We start from the raw sequence: 13,429 nt of genomic DNA on the forward strand, positions 1-13,429 counted from the left end.
TTTTAGCAAATGTTTAGCTATTTGTGAGCAGCTGTTAATTTCCAGCAGAGGAATTCCCTTCAGAGCAACCCGCTCTCACTCCGAAGTTGTAGAAATCTAGCGCTTGGGCAGTGACTGGTGGTGTCACACACTGATGAAAAAAAACATCCTATAATGTTGGCATGATCGGTGGTTGTCGCTGTTCTAGTTTAACAGCGCTCGGCGGCGTCAGGGGGACACGAGAAAAGAACGAAAGTTAAGGTGGTTAAAGTCTGAGTAGGATGGATGGGTCCAACAAACAACGGCTGTGACCTGGGAGAGTAGTGTTCGCATCCTGTAAGATTACAAAGCCAAACCCTGTTCTTTTTTCCTAAAGCCGACCATGTGCGTTAGTTTTAGTACGAAAAAAAAGTCAACTTGTGTTGCTATACTGATGTAAGACCTTTTTAAATAGGAATTGTGCAAATTTGCAGCAAAGCCCGATCAGTCTTTTTTCAGCATTGGCAGTATAAAAACAAAATCAGGGAGTGCAGCAAAATGCCGCCTGCCTACTTTTGTTTATACAGATTGCGCCTTTTTCGGGGCAATGGGGGGCGTGAGCAAGTAACAAAACGTGTAACTTAGCGTGTGACGTAAACAGTGACGTGGGAGGGAAGCCACGGCTGGTCAGTCCTTCTGCGATTCTCTCGTATGTCGGCCAGTTCTTCACCGTCCCCGTCATCTGACGGTTAATGGCCTCTTCGTTTGTGAGGACAAGGAGGGCGCACAATTCCTTGTCTCCCCAGTTGCTCATCTTTACAGTGTCTGTCAGGTTTGTGTTTCCCTCTTGCTACTAGCTGCTTGCTAATTCCTGCTATCAGCTGTTTCCTGTTTATCCACCGCCAGTGGGTCGCACGTGCGGCGTCATCAACAGCTCCTCCCACAAGTCATCAACAGCCCCTCCCATTGCGGAAGGCCGCCTCTGTCTTTTTAAACCAAAAGGGTTCCACCAATATGTCTACCCTACGAGGCGGAAAATTGGGCACCTCGGATCAACTCGCCAGTCCTGCTCTGTGGGTATAAACGCTCGCAGCTTGCCGGCAAAACGGCCCAACATTTGCGGAAAATCTGGCAGTGTAAAAGGGGCTTTAGTGAGTTTATTTTGAAAGGTTCTTTGTGTAAACGGTAAATTTCCTGTGAAAACGGAAATGTATTTTGACAATGCATGTAACAGGCAGAACTTGACACGGTGTCCCAGAACGTGAAGAACCAACACACCCAGGGTACCTTTCACAGCGCATCTGGGCGTGGAAAGTCCACAAGCAAATGTCGATATGCGAGGTCAGAGTGAGAATGAGTGAGTCATTGAGAGAGCTACTCAATGTTAATAAATATTGTTGAAAAGATAACAGAATGGCTAACCTGGTGAATGAAGTATGAATTCAGAAGGGGGACATTTGAATGTGTGTGATAATAGCAATTGTTCTTGAGTTACTTACTTATTTTGGCTATATTTTACTATTTCTGGTTCCAACAATTTGATTTTTTTGATATATCTTATATTCTCTCTTTTATATGTAAGCTTAAATTTTTAATTATTAATTTCAAATTTTATATTTTAATTAATAATTTTGTGTTTTTATTTTTTATACATTTCTTCTCTTCACATAAAGCACTATGAACTGCATCTTTGTTGGCAAGGCTCTGTCCAAAAAAAAGTTGTCTTGCTATATTGGAAAGGATATCCAGAAAATGATTCTCCAAACAAAACATATGAATGTGTTTCATCGAGGAGCCACATGTGCTTTTGTTCTGAAAATGAAACACTGAGATTCAGCATTAGACGAACTGACATGTTGAAAAGCATTTTTTTTTTTTTTTTTTTTTTTGCAGTGCGCTTGTTTTTGCGTAAAGTGCTGCTGCTGCTCACGGAACATCTCTCCCTCTCTCTCTTCCTCTCTTTGGTTGTGTCGATTTTTTTTTCATCCGCTGCTTCTAACCATCATCCACCCCCTCCTCCTCCTCTCCTCTCTCCACTTCTATCTCAGCTCTGCGAAGAAGGAAACGAGGAAACCAAGGAATTGATGTGTTGCTCGACTTGAAATTTTCTCTCCTTTTTTTGCGCACATAATCCCCCACGCCTGCCACAAAAACAATCATTGCTTTTGATGATTTCTGATGATTTTTTATGTGATGACAGTAAACGGCTGTGTGTGTCTATGTGCGCTCGTTGTGCTCCGGTTGGCCGTGATATAACCGTCTAGGATCGTTTGGATGCTGGGGGAAGAGGCTCTGACGCTCCGGGAAGCTTCGTCCATCCCTCCGTGTCCTCCTCATTCCTGCGACCGGCTGCATGACCGGTGATGCTCGGCCTCTCCGCCTGGATGCGCCCCTCTCTCCGCGGTGTGCCGTCGGTACCGCTGCCTGTATCCCCCTATAGCAGATTTCCACTGTCGCCGGAGAAAGGTCTAGGGACCACATATGGAAACTGGGGATCAGAATTTTAGGAAAAAGGAAAACTAAGCAGGCTGTCGTTTGATTTTCTTAACTTAACATTTTTTCTTCCTCTTTTTGGCTTGATTTTTTTTTATTTGGAGAGAGGGGTTAATCGTCCCTGGTTGGTTTATTTTCCTTCATCTCTTAAGGGATGGCTGGTTTTCATGGCAGTCATGGTACCGGCTGATTATTTGGCATTATTTATCATTCTGTCCTTGATTTCGGGGGAGCGCTTGATTCTGCTGGTTTGAATTTGTTCTTTCATGTCTTTCAGCACATCCAGTCCTTATTTTTTTTCCCAACATATTCTGGGCCCTGCCTGTCTGTCTTGCCTGTCTCCCGTCACCCTCTTCCCACAGAATACATGTGATAGCCTGATTCTTCAGAAATGCCTGAGATGAGCCTTCATAATTCACTGATCCACTGGGTAACATCAAGGTAGTCAGATCTCATCCTGAATTGTGTCATCATCTGTTGGAGGTCTCTGCTTTTGCCTTTTTTTGGGGCCATTTTAAAGATATCAGGCCGCCAACTGTGTTAGTCTTAACCACCCTCCACCCCCACACCCCCATGTTCCTTCATCCCTTTTCAGTATGAATTAATTCACACTGCGTGCATGCGTGTGTTCGTCCGTGTACAGGTGTGTGTGAGTGAAAGTTTAGCTCTGTGAGTGTGTCTGTGTGTGTATGTGTGTGTGCGCGTGTGTGTGTTTGAGCCGGATAATAACAGTGTAGGCTGTATGAGACGGCCTATGTGAGAAAAATCAAGCGCTATATGCACATCATTCCATACATCACCGTCGAAGCTGTGAGGATTGTAATACATGTAACTGCTTTAGTCAGCTCAGAAAGCCAAATTCAGGCCTGAGACGAACCACGGAGAAACAGAGCAAAATCCTCCATCTTCTCAATTATCTTGGCCTTTTTCAGAGTTTGACGTTTAGAGGCCTTCCAACTCAACAAAGTAGGCCTAGATCGCAGACCAGGTCTCTTGTGGGATCTGCTAGAAGCCTGTGTTTTTAGGTCAACATTTTTTTCCAGAGCAGGGCAACTTACTGCCACTTGAGGACTAGAATTTAGAAACCTTTGTAGCTGAGGGTTCTGTCATCCTCGCCAAAGTCTGTTTGACCCGTCTGTTGGGCCAAACAGCCGCCCCCAAACCTTCACCCTCGTCTTAATTTTCACTTGGTTGCTGTTCCACCCCAAAACCAACCATACGATTTCCCCCGAGCTCCCCTAATTCCCCCGCCCCCCCAGCCGCCCCCCGCTACCGTCGTCCACCCGACGCCGCCCACCCCCCGTTTTCCGAGCTGGCGTGGCGACGCAAACTCACAAATATTTACTTCCTGTACATCAAGAGGAAAGGGGGCCCCCCTTTCGTGGAATGCGGCAACATGGGTGTGTTTGACCGCGGAGTTCAGATGCTGCTGACCACGGTGGGGGCCTTCGCCGCCTTCAGCCTTATGACCATCGCCGTGGGGACAGACTACTGGCTGTACTCGCGCGGCGTCTGCAAGATCAAGAGCACCAATGAGAACGAGACCAGCAAGAAGAACGAGGAGGTGATGACGCACTCGGGCCTCTGGAGGACCTGCTGCCTGGAAGGTGAGCCAGAGATGCACTGAAGAAGCCACAAATATATATAAATATATATACATGCACGGATACACCAACAACACCCCGCTCAGACACACACGCAGATCAATTCCTACATGCCCACACACATACGCACAGTCCTGCATTGCACTCACATGCCTACACATACGCTCACATGCCCACACTATTCTGTATGTACTCTGCATCCATTTCCACACATGAAAACGCTTATTCTCTGTAACCTACACACACCTCTGCTCTATCCGTCTGTCCGTCTCCATTGCAGCATTCTTTACCTCTACACATTGTAGGACGGCTTAAACCAATGCTGAAATGGTGCAGCTTCTTCCTAACAGGTGATTTGGCTGAAGCTTCCAACAAATGGTGTTTGGTTGCTCTCCTGTCCAGGGTGTGAGTTTGGGTCGTTTTGGTTTGTCATGGCCGGTGTGCAGATTGGCCTTTTAATTGCCCCAGCAGAGAGCAGCTCGGCTCACTTAGCAAACTGCCACACCAGACCCTAAAGGACACACATGGTCAAGCTAGATATACAGCTGACTCATAGGGCCTACAGTCCTGCTATAACCTTGTAATTGTTGTTTTACACTCAGTTGAAAGGAAGGATTGAAAAATACATGTAAAACTTTACATGGTTATCTTCACGATGATGACGTCTCCAGTGGTCTGTGTTTAGATCGATGGACAGGCACACTAAATTCTGCTTTCTTAAGACTATCTTAATTTTACATTCCTTGCCCATGTCTGTGTATCTCAGTAATCCTTCTTCTTCCCCATACTGTCCTTGAGGAGATAGCTAACCTGTATGAGTCTACTGCAGGAAATGAGGAACAAAATCCTTATTCCATATAAGAATGTCAGCGTGAAGCTTCAGCAGTTTGATTCAGCCGATTCAAGTGGCTATTTTACCTTCTTTTGAGGACAAAATCCCTCTTCATTGTACCTCCGTTGCTGTGTCTATAACAAAGGGACACACACTGTACCGTCATTGTTCTGGGTATGTAGTTTGTTGAACCATCATATGAGGTTTGACTGAATGTTGGAACAAGGAATGTTGTCCCAGACATTGAGAAACAGACTCACATTGGTCCAGCGTATAGAGGAAAAATCATCGTTGAAGTTGGGGTCTGACTGCACCATACACATTCTGAGGTCTTGGTCAGAGCCAGTACCTGGTTGTATGAGGTTTACAGGTAAAATTCTAATGTTCCTCCTTCTACTCTTTGGGCTTGTCTCACAAATTTCAAACCTGTTTGAGCTTTTTGAGTTAAAATCTGGACCGCTGGCGTCCGCATTTGAAATTGTGACTGTGAAGAGATAGGAAACTGCTATGAAGGTCTGTGTGGGAGCTGAGCTGGAGAAAAATCTAGTTTAAATGTGGCACGAACTGACTTTGCCCTACATAACATATCAGTGAAACTTGTGGACAAAGAAAAGTGTTGGGTATGTGCATGAGAGAGGGAGACAAATGAGAGTGTGTGTGAAGGAAGAAGTAAAATCTTGACCCTGAATTCCTGATCCTCACATGCCTCCATGGCGAATGAAGAATCCAGGGAGAGAGGGAGAAAAGGAAAGGGAGAAAATTCATGATGAACTGGAGTAACAGGAGGCAGCGTTTAACAAGAGCAACACTATATCCAAACATCTGTCTACAAATTTTCACACAACTTGCGCAGTATAATCCAAGTCTCATTTTTCCAGTTGTACCCTCAGTGCTTCCCAAACACGAACGAGTAGCATGCCTAGAATGCACAAGCAGAGTATAAATGCACGCACTTGCAAAGGTGCGCTACCCAAAAGAGTTTTGAATAAGTAGTAAGTAAGAACTCATTGAAAATGCATGCGTTGGGAAGCATATCACTAAATAAGACTTGGATTATACTGCACAAGTTGTGATATAGTTTTGTTGTTGGTAAATGCAACCCTGCTTACTACAATTCGTCACAAATTTCTCCAGTTTTGGATTCTTCGTTCATTGTGGGGGCACGCGAGAAAAATGATGTTTTCTTACCTGATTCCACGTAACACTGGGGGAGCTGATATACAGATGGTCACTTTGTGGGTGTAGTATTCCTTTAACATCACATGTATAAGTCCTGAGCTTTATATAACTTCTAGAAGAAGAGAGTGCTAAACACTCCTCATGTTTAAAGGTTTGCACACACTGCCTCACACACATGCCGCAGAGGGTCAGGACACACTCATACTTACACCATGCCTGTGATCCATCTTCTTCCTGAATCACACGAAAACCCTGCCCCAGTTTCACCTGATTCACAGGACAAAGCCATGTGCTGATGACATAGATTCAGTGCATTTGCGGTATTTCTCCCATGATCCAGTTGGTTGGTGATTGCCACAAGAATAGTTGCTGTCTTGTTATGAACATGGGTATATGTTAGAAGGAAGGACAGAGAGGAAGAAATGCATACAAAGATTATCTAAGTTTGACCCAGCTGAGCGCCATATATTGATTTTTCTCCAGCTTTCAACCTTGAGCTTCCATTTTTGTGAATGCTTTTGTTCTGTGATACCTCGAAACATCGAAATTAGTAACTGAGTGGTGACTATGACGTGGAATGACAAAGTTGCTGAGTCAACGCTCTCTCTATAGTTTGCTGTATGTAAGCACCAACCTATTACTCATGTACTCTGTGTGTGTGTGTGTGTGTGAGATCATGTGCACTCATGCATATCCAGTTATGGCGTGGACGCTGGGACGTGACTCTCTCTGATTGTGACCACACATTGTCACACTGGTTGAGCCACACAGCCTGATCCTGTCACACACCTGGTTATCCATTGTCACAAGGCCTCGGCGTAACATTAAAATCCATCATGAGAGAACCTGTAATGAGCCCTCTCACTCCACCTTCATGTGTATCCACTTAACGACGCTAAGCTTTTTACATCATTAACCAAATTTGCAGATCTGACATTACAGAGAAATGAGCAGATGTTGGACTTCAAGTGAAGCACATGACATTTAAATGTTGTATCTTAATCAGTAAGAACTTGTGTCAACAGAATGTCAGGTCACTCATCTTAAAATGAAATGCAACCCCTTAATTCATTCAAAAATGAAGATCATGACACCTGACTGTAGGAAAACTCACAGTCTATGCTCAAATTATACTTGCTAAATTTCTGCTAATGTTTTGATCCCTTGTGTTGGGTTCACAGCAGGTTAAACTATCCCTGAATCAGAGTCTTTTCAGGCTCAGACAGGTGATTTTCTGCTGCTAACAGGGCAGATATCACAGCACAGGATGTGCAGGTGAAGCTGAAACATTATATCACACAGACAGCTGTTTGAATAAATCTCACATTACATCACTACATACAGTATTTCTTCACTGCCCCAGAAAGAGACACATTTTCTCAGCTTCCCTAAGTACCAAATCTGAGCCTCCTTCTGTTGCTACATTTATATTCTGCCACAGCAGCTATCTCAGTTTTTCTACCACTATTAAACAGGTATAATATCTGCCTGAAACCCTTTTATATTTTAAATAGCAGTTTTACTATTGATTTTTACATTTGTATTAATGCTTCTGAAGCTTTGTCAAGGCCTTGCCTCTGGTTACATCTCTGACCTTTTGACCCTCTTTGGAGCGGAAAGGTCAGGCCTATGGGCTCTTAGGCCTGAGTCAGTGGTGTGTTGGCTTTTCTTATTTGTTTCAGTTGGAGTCTAAGTCAAAGAAAAGAAAATGGTGTCCAGGCTTTTGCTGTTTTATCCCCCCGGCCTGTTGCAAACCCAGCAGGCTGCCTAAAATGAGGCTTAGAACTACAAGAAGAGTTCAGTATGGGTTATACAGCTCCACATACGTGAGCAGCTACAGAATGTCCAACAAGAAATCAAGTCTGACACACACTTATAGGTTACTGACATGAGATAAGAACAGTATGCCGTATAAACTAAAACATATCTACAAGGTGTAGGACAAAAATAAAAGCCCCCTCAGCCCTCTTTGGGTTAAATGACAGTTATAAATGTAAGTCTATGAAATCTGAATGACCAACAGACAAGCACCTGGTCAGTATCCCCGGGGTGAGAAACACTCTGATTTTTGTTCACCTGTCACCACAACCATTGTATGAGATTAGCAAGCCTAATGGGTAATACACAGCAAGAAAACACAGTATCAGACTTGGACTAACAAAAGCAGCCATCGCAAATGTGCGTTTCCTAGGGTAGCGAAGGAAAGACCCGCCCTACTCTCCCTCTGACTGGTTAGTACTCATTGCTTTCATTGGTTGGATTAGATATGTTTTGGCAAGAGAAGGGAGATATTGGTTAGGGTTTAGGTAAGGATAAGATGTCAGGATAAGCCAATCAGAGGCAGAGAAGGCAGAGTAGGGCTGGTCATTCCTTTACTAGAACACACTTGATTCACCAAATCAGGTATTTGAAAACTGACATCAGTTGATGAAATGTTTCTGCAAACCACAGAACACTATACTTTTCATGCTATTACGTAGCAGAAACGTTATGTTTCTTTACATTTCTACAATGCTGTGGCTCATGTGTAGCTAGGTTTAGGCACAAGAAGCACTTGGTTACAGTTAAGAAAACATATTTTGGCTCAAGGTACCTGGCTTTGGTGGCTCATTCCTGGCTGGAAACACAGCAACGGGTCACAAAAACTCACACACATTTATGTCAAACTATTCCATGAAGGCCCATGTGGCTGCAGGTTTTTGTACCAACCAATCAAGATTGTACCTGATTTGACTAATTAGCTGTTTAAAGACTGATATCAGTTGATTATATGTTTCTCAAAACCATAGAATGTTACATTTTTTATGCTGTTATGTAAGAGAAACTTTATGCTTCTTTACATTACAAGAAACATGTGGTTCACGTGTAGCTAGGTTTAGGCACAAAAAGCATTTGGTTATAGTTAGGAAAACATGTTTTGGCTTCAGATATCTGGCTGGAAACACAGCAACGGGTCACAAAAAACCCCCAAACATTTGGTGGCTAAAAAGCCACTGGAAATACAGCCACGACTTGCAAGAAGAACAACAACCAGTTTTGTTGTTTGTTAGCAGGCATCCCACCATCTCCTTCATCTCCTGATGACAAAAAGTCATTTAGTGATAGTGACAACGCCCACATCTTCTACAGGTGAGTGGGCTCTGAGTCAAGCCTGGTGTGCCCCTGCTTGGTTGGAATGAAAACCTGCAGCCACGTGGCCCTTATTGAAGATTTTGGCTTGGACATGCCTGACCAAGCTAGTTGTTAATGCTAGCCCTCTGGGGAAAGAGTGTCCACCTACCTGAAATGTCTCAATGCATACTGGTCGCGAAAGAAAGGCATGAGTGCGAGCTCAGCGCTAGCTATGCTGCATTTAGTGGACAAAAACAAAACTGCCGCCGATTGGGTATGAGATATCTGGAATCTGGAATTGGCTGCAAGACGCAAATGCTAGCTGTATATAACCTGCGCAAAATGTTGGGAGGGAACATCAAGACTTGCTGGGTCTCAGTCTTTTTTGTCATGTTGCTTACATCACCCAGAATGTAACAGAACCAATGACCAAAGAAAAAAAGCCCCCCAAAATGACTGAAAATGATGAAAAATGATTAGTGCCCTTGTTTAGCTCTTTTAGTCCATGTACTTTTCATCCTGCATCATGAGCTTTCACTCCTCTCAGCGATTAGCTTGTTTTATTTGAAATCACCTCAAAAGAAAACAGTGAGCAACTTGCTTCACATCACTGCTCTTTCAAGCTCTGATAACAATTTGGTGCACATGTGATAAAAGCTACCTGCGATCAACCATGTGACCACATTATGTAATCATATTAAAGACAAGGTCATGGGAATAAACTCATTGCTGCAATTTTGGAACTACTCAGACACCGGCTTGTTGTGAGTTTCAGGACAAAATGTGTTTATTTTCTAAGACAGAGAACATGAAATCTTGGCAGGGGTTGCGAAATTGTGTCAAATCACCAACACATTTGTCGATGTGAATGCAGCCACGCCAACTCACTCCATGTGATATGCTTATTTTCCCCGCTAAGTGGCTTTACTTTTCACACTCTAAGCTCGCTCGGTGTCCTTGGCACTGGAGATTTGAAATGGTTAAGAGCAGAGAGGAATCTGAGAGAGATCCAGCTCGCTCTGTGTGCTTCGCCTTCAGAGCTACAGTTGCTTTATAGCTGCGTGGTGCAGAGAGGAGAAAGAGAGGGAGAGAGAGGAAGAGAGAAATTGGGAGGTGTTGGGAATGAGAAAAAAGAGGGAGAAAAAAGAACAAGAGAGAGAAAGAGCAGGCAGCCCTGGTTTTCTGTCACACCCCCTCAGGCATCCTGTGCTATCTTTAACACACAGGCCTACGTTCTATCTAACCTATCTTGCCCCGGCTTTTAACATAATACGCCACAGTGTGTGCTTTTATTTTAATGCTCGGGACATAATGTACACGATTTGGAGATACCAATGACTGACTGACTGTCATCTCAGTGACATGCTAGCATCACGAAACGTAAAGATCACACATGACAGTTTCATGTTGAGGCTTGAGTTCTGTAGAGCAGATTTGATTATGTTTCTGCTTTCATGCTGCCTTTATACAAATGTAAGGGTGTGTGTGTGTGTGTGTGTGTGTGTGTGTGCGTGAGAGAGAGAGGCAGGCTGTCTCAGAAATGGAGTGCATTACGGCGATGACATTAATTATGCTAATAGCCATCAGCTCCGTTAGCTTTGCAGTGCTGATCATCAACAGAGCCTCTCCACGCTGCCTCTTTATCTAAAGCTCCAGCGAGTGATACGCCAGGATAGGGAGTAACTAATTACATGGAATCAGATTACAAAAATAATGCACACACCCCCTCCTTATCTAAAGCTCCAGTTAGTGGTTCAGTGGATGGGGAGCACAAATGACATGTAATCTGATTACCGAAGTAATCACATGATCTTTCATATCAAGCCGGATGATTGACGATGATTACACGCGAATTTGTTCAAAAGTCGTCTGATTATATGTGATCTGGGATCTGTAGTCAATTAGGAAAAAATATTGGTGATACAAAGATACAGACAAATTAAATAATGATCTGTTATCACATCAAATTCCAGCCTGTACTTGTCAAATAGCAAATAATTACCCTTCACCGTGTCCAGTTGGGTTCTCAGTCTCTTGGTCAGGTTATGAACATCACACCTGTAAGAGTGTGGTGAAGTATATTTGTATGTTTTATATTTTATGATCACATTCATGGAGTTTATACAGCAGTTGACTGGTGGAATATTATCTATGTATATTAAAATAAGCCCATAACATTTTATTCATTCATTTCGAATAGCTTTACACAACTGGGTCATTTTTATGCGTTTAATTTTTTCAGACTGTTGCTCTTGTCACAAGCACTTTCACCTCAAACACAAATATATATATTTTTTTCTTTAAAGAAAAGGTATTCGCACATGCAACTGTCTCAGATGCAGGTGGAAAGTATCACTTGAGTCTTTGAACAGGAAACCCTGCACCCAGCTCTTGCTCAGCTTCACAATGCAATGGTAACACTAACGTGTCAGACCTCCCGAACGCTCTTGACGAAGGTCCAGGAGGACTGAAATGTTAGTGTTATTAATAAACTGGGAAGAATACAAACAGAAAACCCAACAAACAAAATGCTAAAGATAGGACTACGAACAAAAAAAACCCAAGTCATGCCATTAGAACAGAAATTATAATGTACTAATGTTTCCAAAGCATCATGATGTCATGAAACTTTGCTTCCTGTTTTGTTGCCAAAGTAACCTATGAGATTGGGATCAATTCTGTTGCCCCGAGACGACCCTGTGTTGCAAAGGGTTCATCATACCTGCTGAGCATTTCACAGACTGCAGCCAACACACAGTGTTGGAAAGTCACTTACTATTTGATTTGAATAATAATGTTAATGGTTGATCACATTAGACCTGTGGCACTTATGCACATTCAGTGATGAGGAGACTCTCTCGCTCTAAATGACAAAACAGCAACATTTCAAATAATGGAAATGCATGTTAATGAACATCTGGAGGTGAGCTCCGTCACTTAAATGTATTATCTCCACATATTTCTGACATCACGAGTAACCAATATAAAGCAGAGCAAAGGTCAAAGCCATGGTCCCTTTGAGAAAATGCTAAGAGATGTAACACCCTATTTATGGTGTATTATGGAGGAGTGCTGCAGGAAATAAGAGCCATTGTTCTGCCTCTGCACTGAGGCTGGCAAACAGTCTGCATCCAGCAGCGCTCTGTGGGTGTGCTGTTGTTGATACTGTAATAGAAGTGACTGACAGGTCACGGCAGCTGTCAAACCTCAGCCGTCAATGTGCTGCAACAACCCAACTCCTGGAAACTCTTCTTAACAAAGCAACAAAAAACTCTTTGAAATTAATTTTAGCTTTGAAACTTATTTAAATGGAAATACCAGTTGTGGAAATCTAAGCCCACCAGTGTTTATGCAATAACTGCCAGGGACTACCACTTGCCGTTATACTACAAATATACACTCCCTACTGAAAATCATATCCTGTGTACTGCTATTTTCATATTACACCACAAGACCTTTTTAATGCAGTCATTACAGTGTTGCAGTCATATTAAATCAATATTACCTGATACTTACAGTGCACAGTAACCGAAACGGGGGGGGGGACAGCACTATAGACACTATATATCCATGAACTTTTGGATCTCACCTAGAATTTAAAATAAAGTTCTGTGGGTTTGAACCAAGTTTAGCTGAACAGCATGAATTTGAGTGACATGTTGACTGATTCCCAGAATCAGCTTTACTGGCCAAGTATGTGTGCACATACAAACAAGGAATTTGATGCCAGTATAAGTTGCTCTCAATGTACTTACACACAGTTCGAAGGAAAGTATACGGTAAGATAGAAATAGGCATGAAGCAACATTTAACATTACTTTTATGTTTACACCAGTGGGTGAAAAAAATATGTATAGAATTATAATGCTGTATCTATTTTCACCAGTGTGAGAATAGTCACACTGCAGCTTTTTGGGCCAACACATTCTCACTCTGACCTTGTCACATGTCGACGTTTGGTCATGGACTTTCCACGTCCACATACAACGTGAAAGGTACCCTTAGAGCGTTGGTTGTTGATGTTCTGGGACGCAGTGTCAAGTTATGCCTGTTACATGCATTGTCTCCTTACAAAATGCACAGGAAATTTTACTTACCGTCTCTTTCAAAATAAACGCACTACGTCAGTACAATAACGTGAATTGACGTTTTTTTTTTCCTCCAACAACTAACGTACGTGGTTAGGTTTAGGAAAAAAGAACAGGGTTTGACCTTATAATCTCACAGGATGCGAACGCAGCTGTTTGTTGGA

At 42.9% G+C, this 13,429-nt stretch overlaps 1 protein-coding gene across 1 annotated transcript in view; it reads left to right on the forward strand.

Moving 5' to 3' along the window:
* The first annotated feature begins 3,713 nt into the window (after positions 1 to 3,713).
* The window catches only part of LOC125885448 (voltage-dependent calcium channel gamma-2 subunit-like), an 88,808-nt gene continuing 79,092 nt past the window's right edge, over positions 3,714 to 13,429 (forward strand). The window contains exon 1 of the mRNA XM_049570987.1: positions 3,714 to 4,058. Within this exon, the coding sequence (XP_049426944.1) occupies positions 3,848 to 4,058 (211 nt within the window). The 5' untranslated portion in view covers positions 3,714 to 3,847. The remainder of the gene's footprint in view (positions 4,059 to 13,429) is intronic.

Source organism: Epinephelus fuscoguttatus, linkage group LG3, assembly GCF_011397635.1.
Source record: "Epinephelus fuscoguttatus linkage group LG3, E.fuscoguttatus.final_Chr_v1".
In the NCBI taxonomy this organism is placed as follows: domain Eukaryota; kingdom Metazoa; phylum Chordata; class Actinopteri; order Perciformes; family Serranidae; genus Epinephelus; species Epinephelus fuscoguttatus.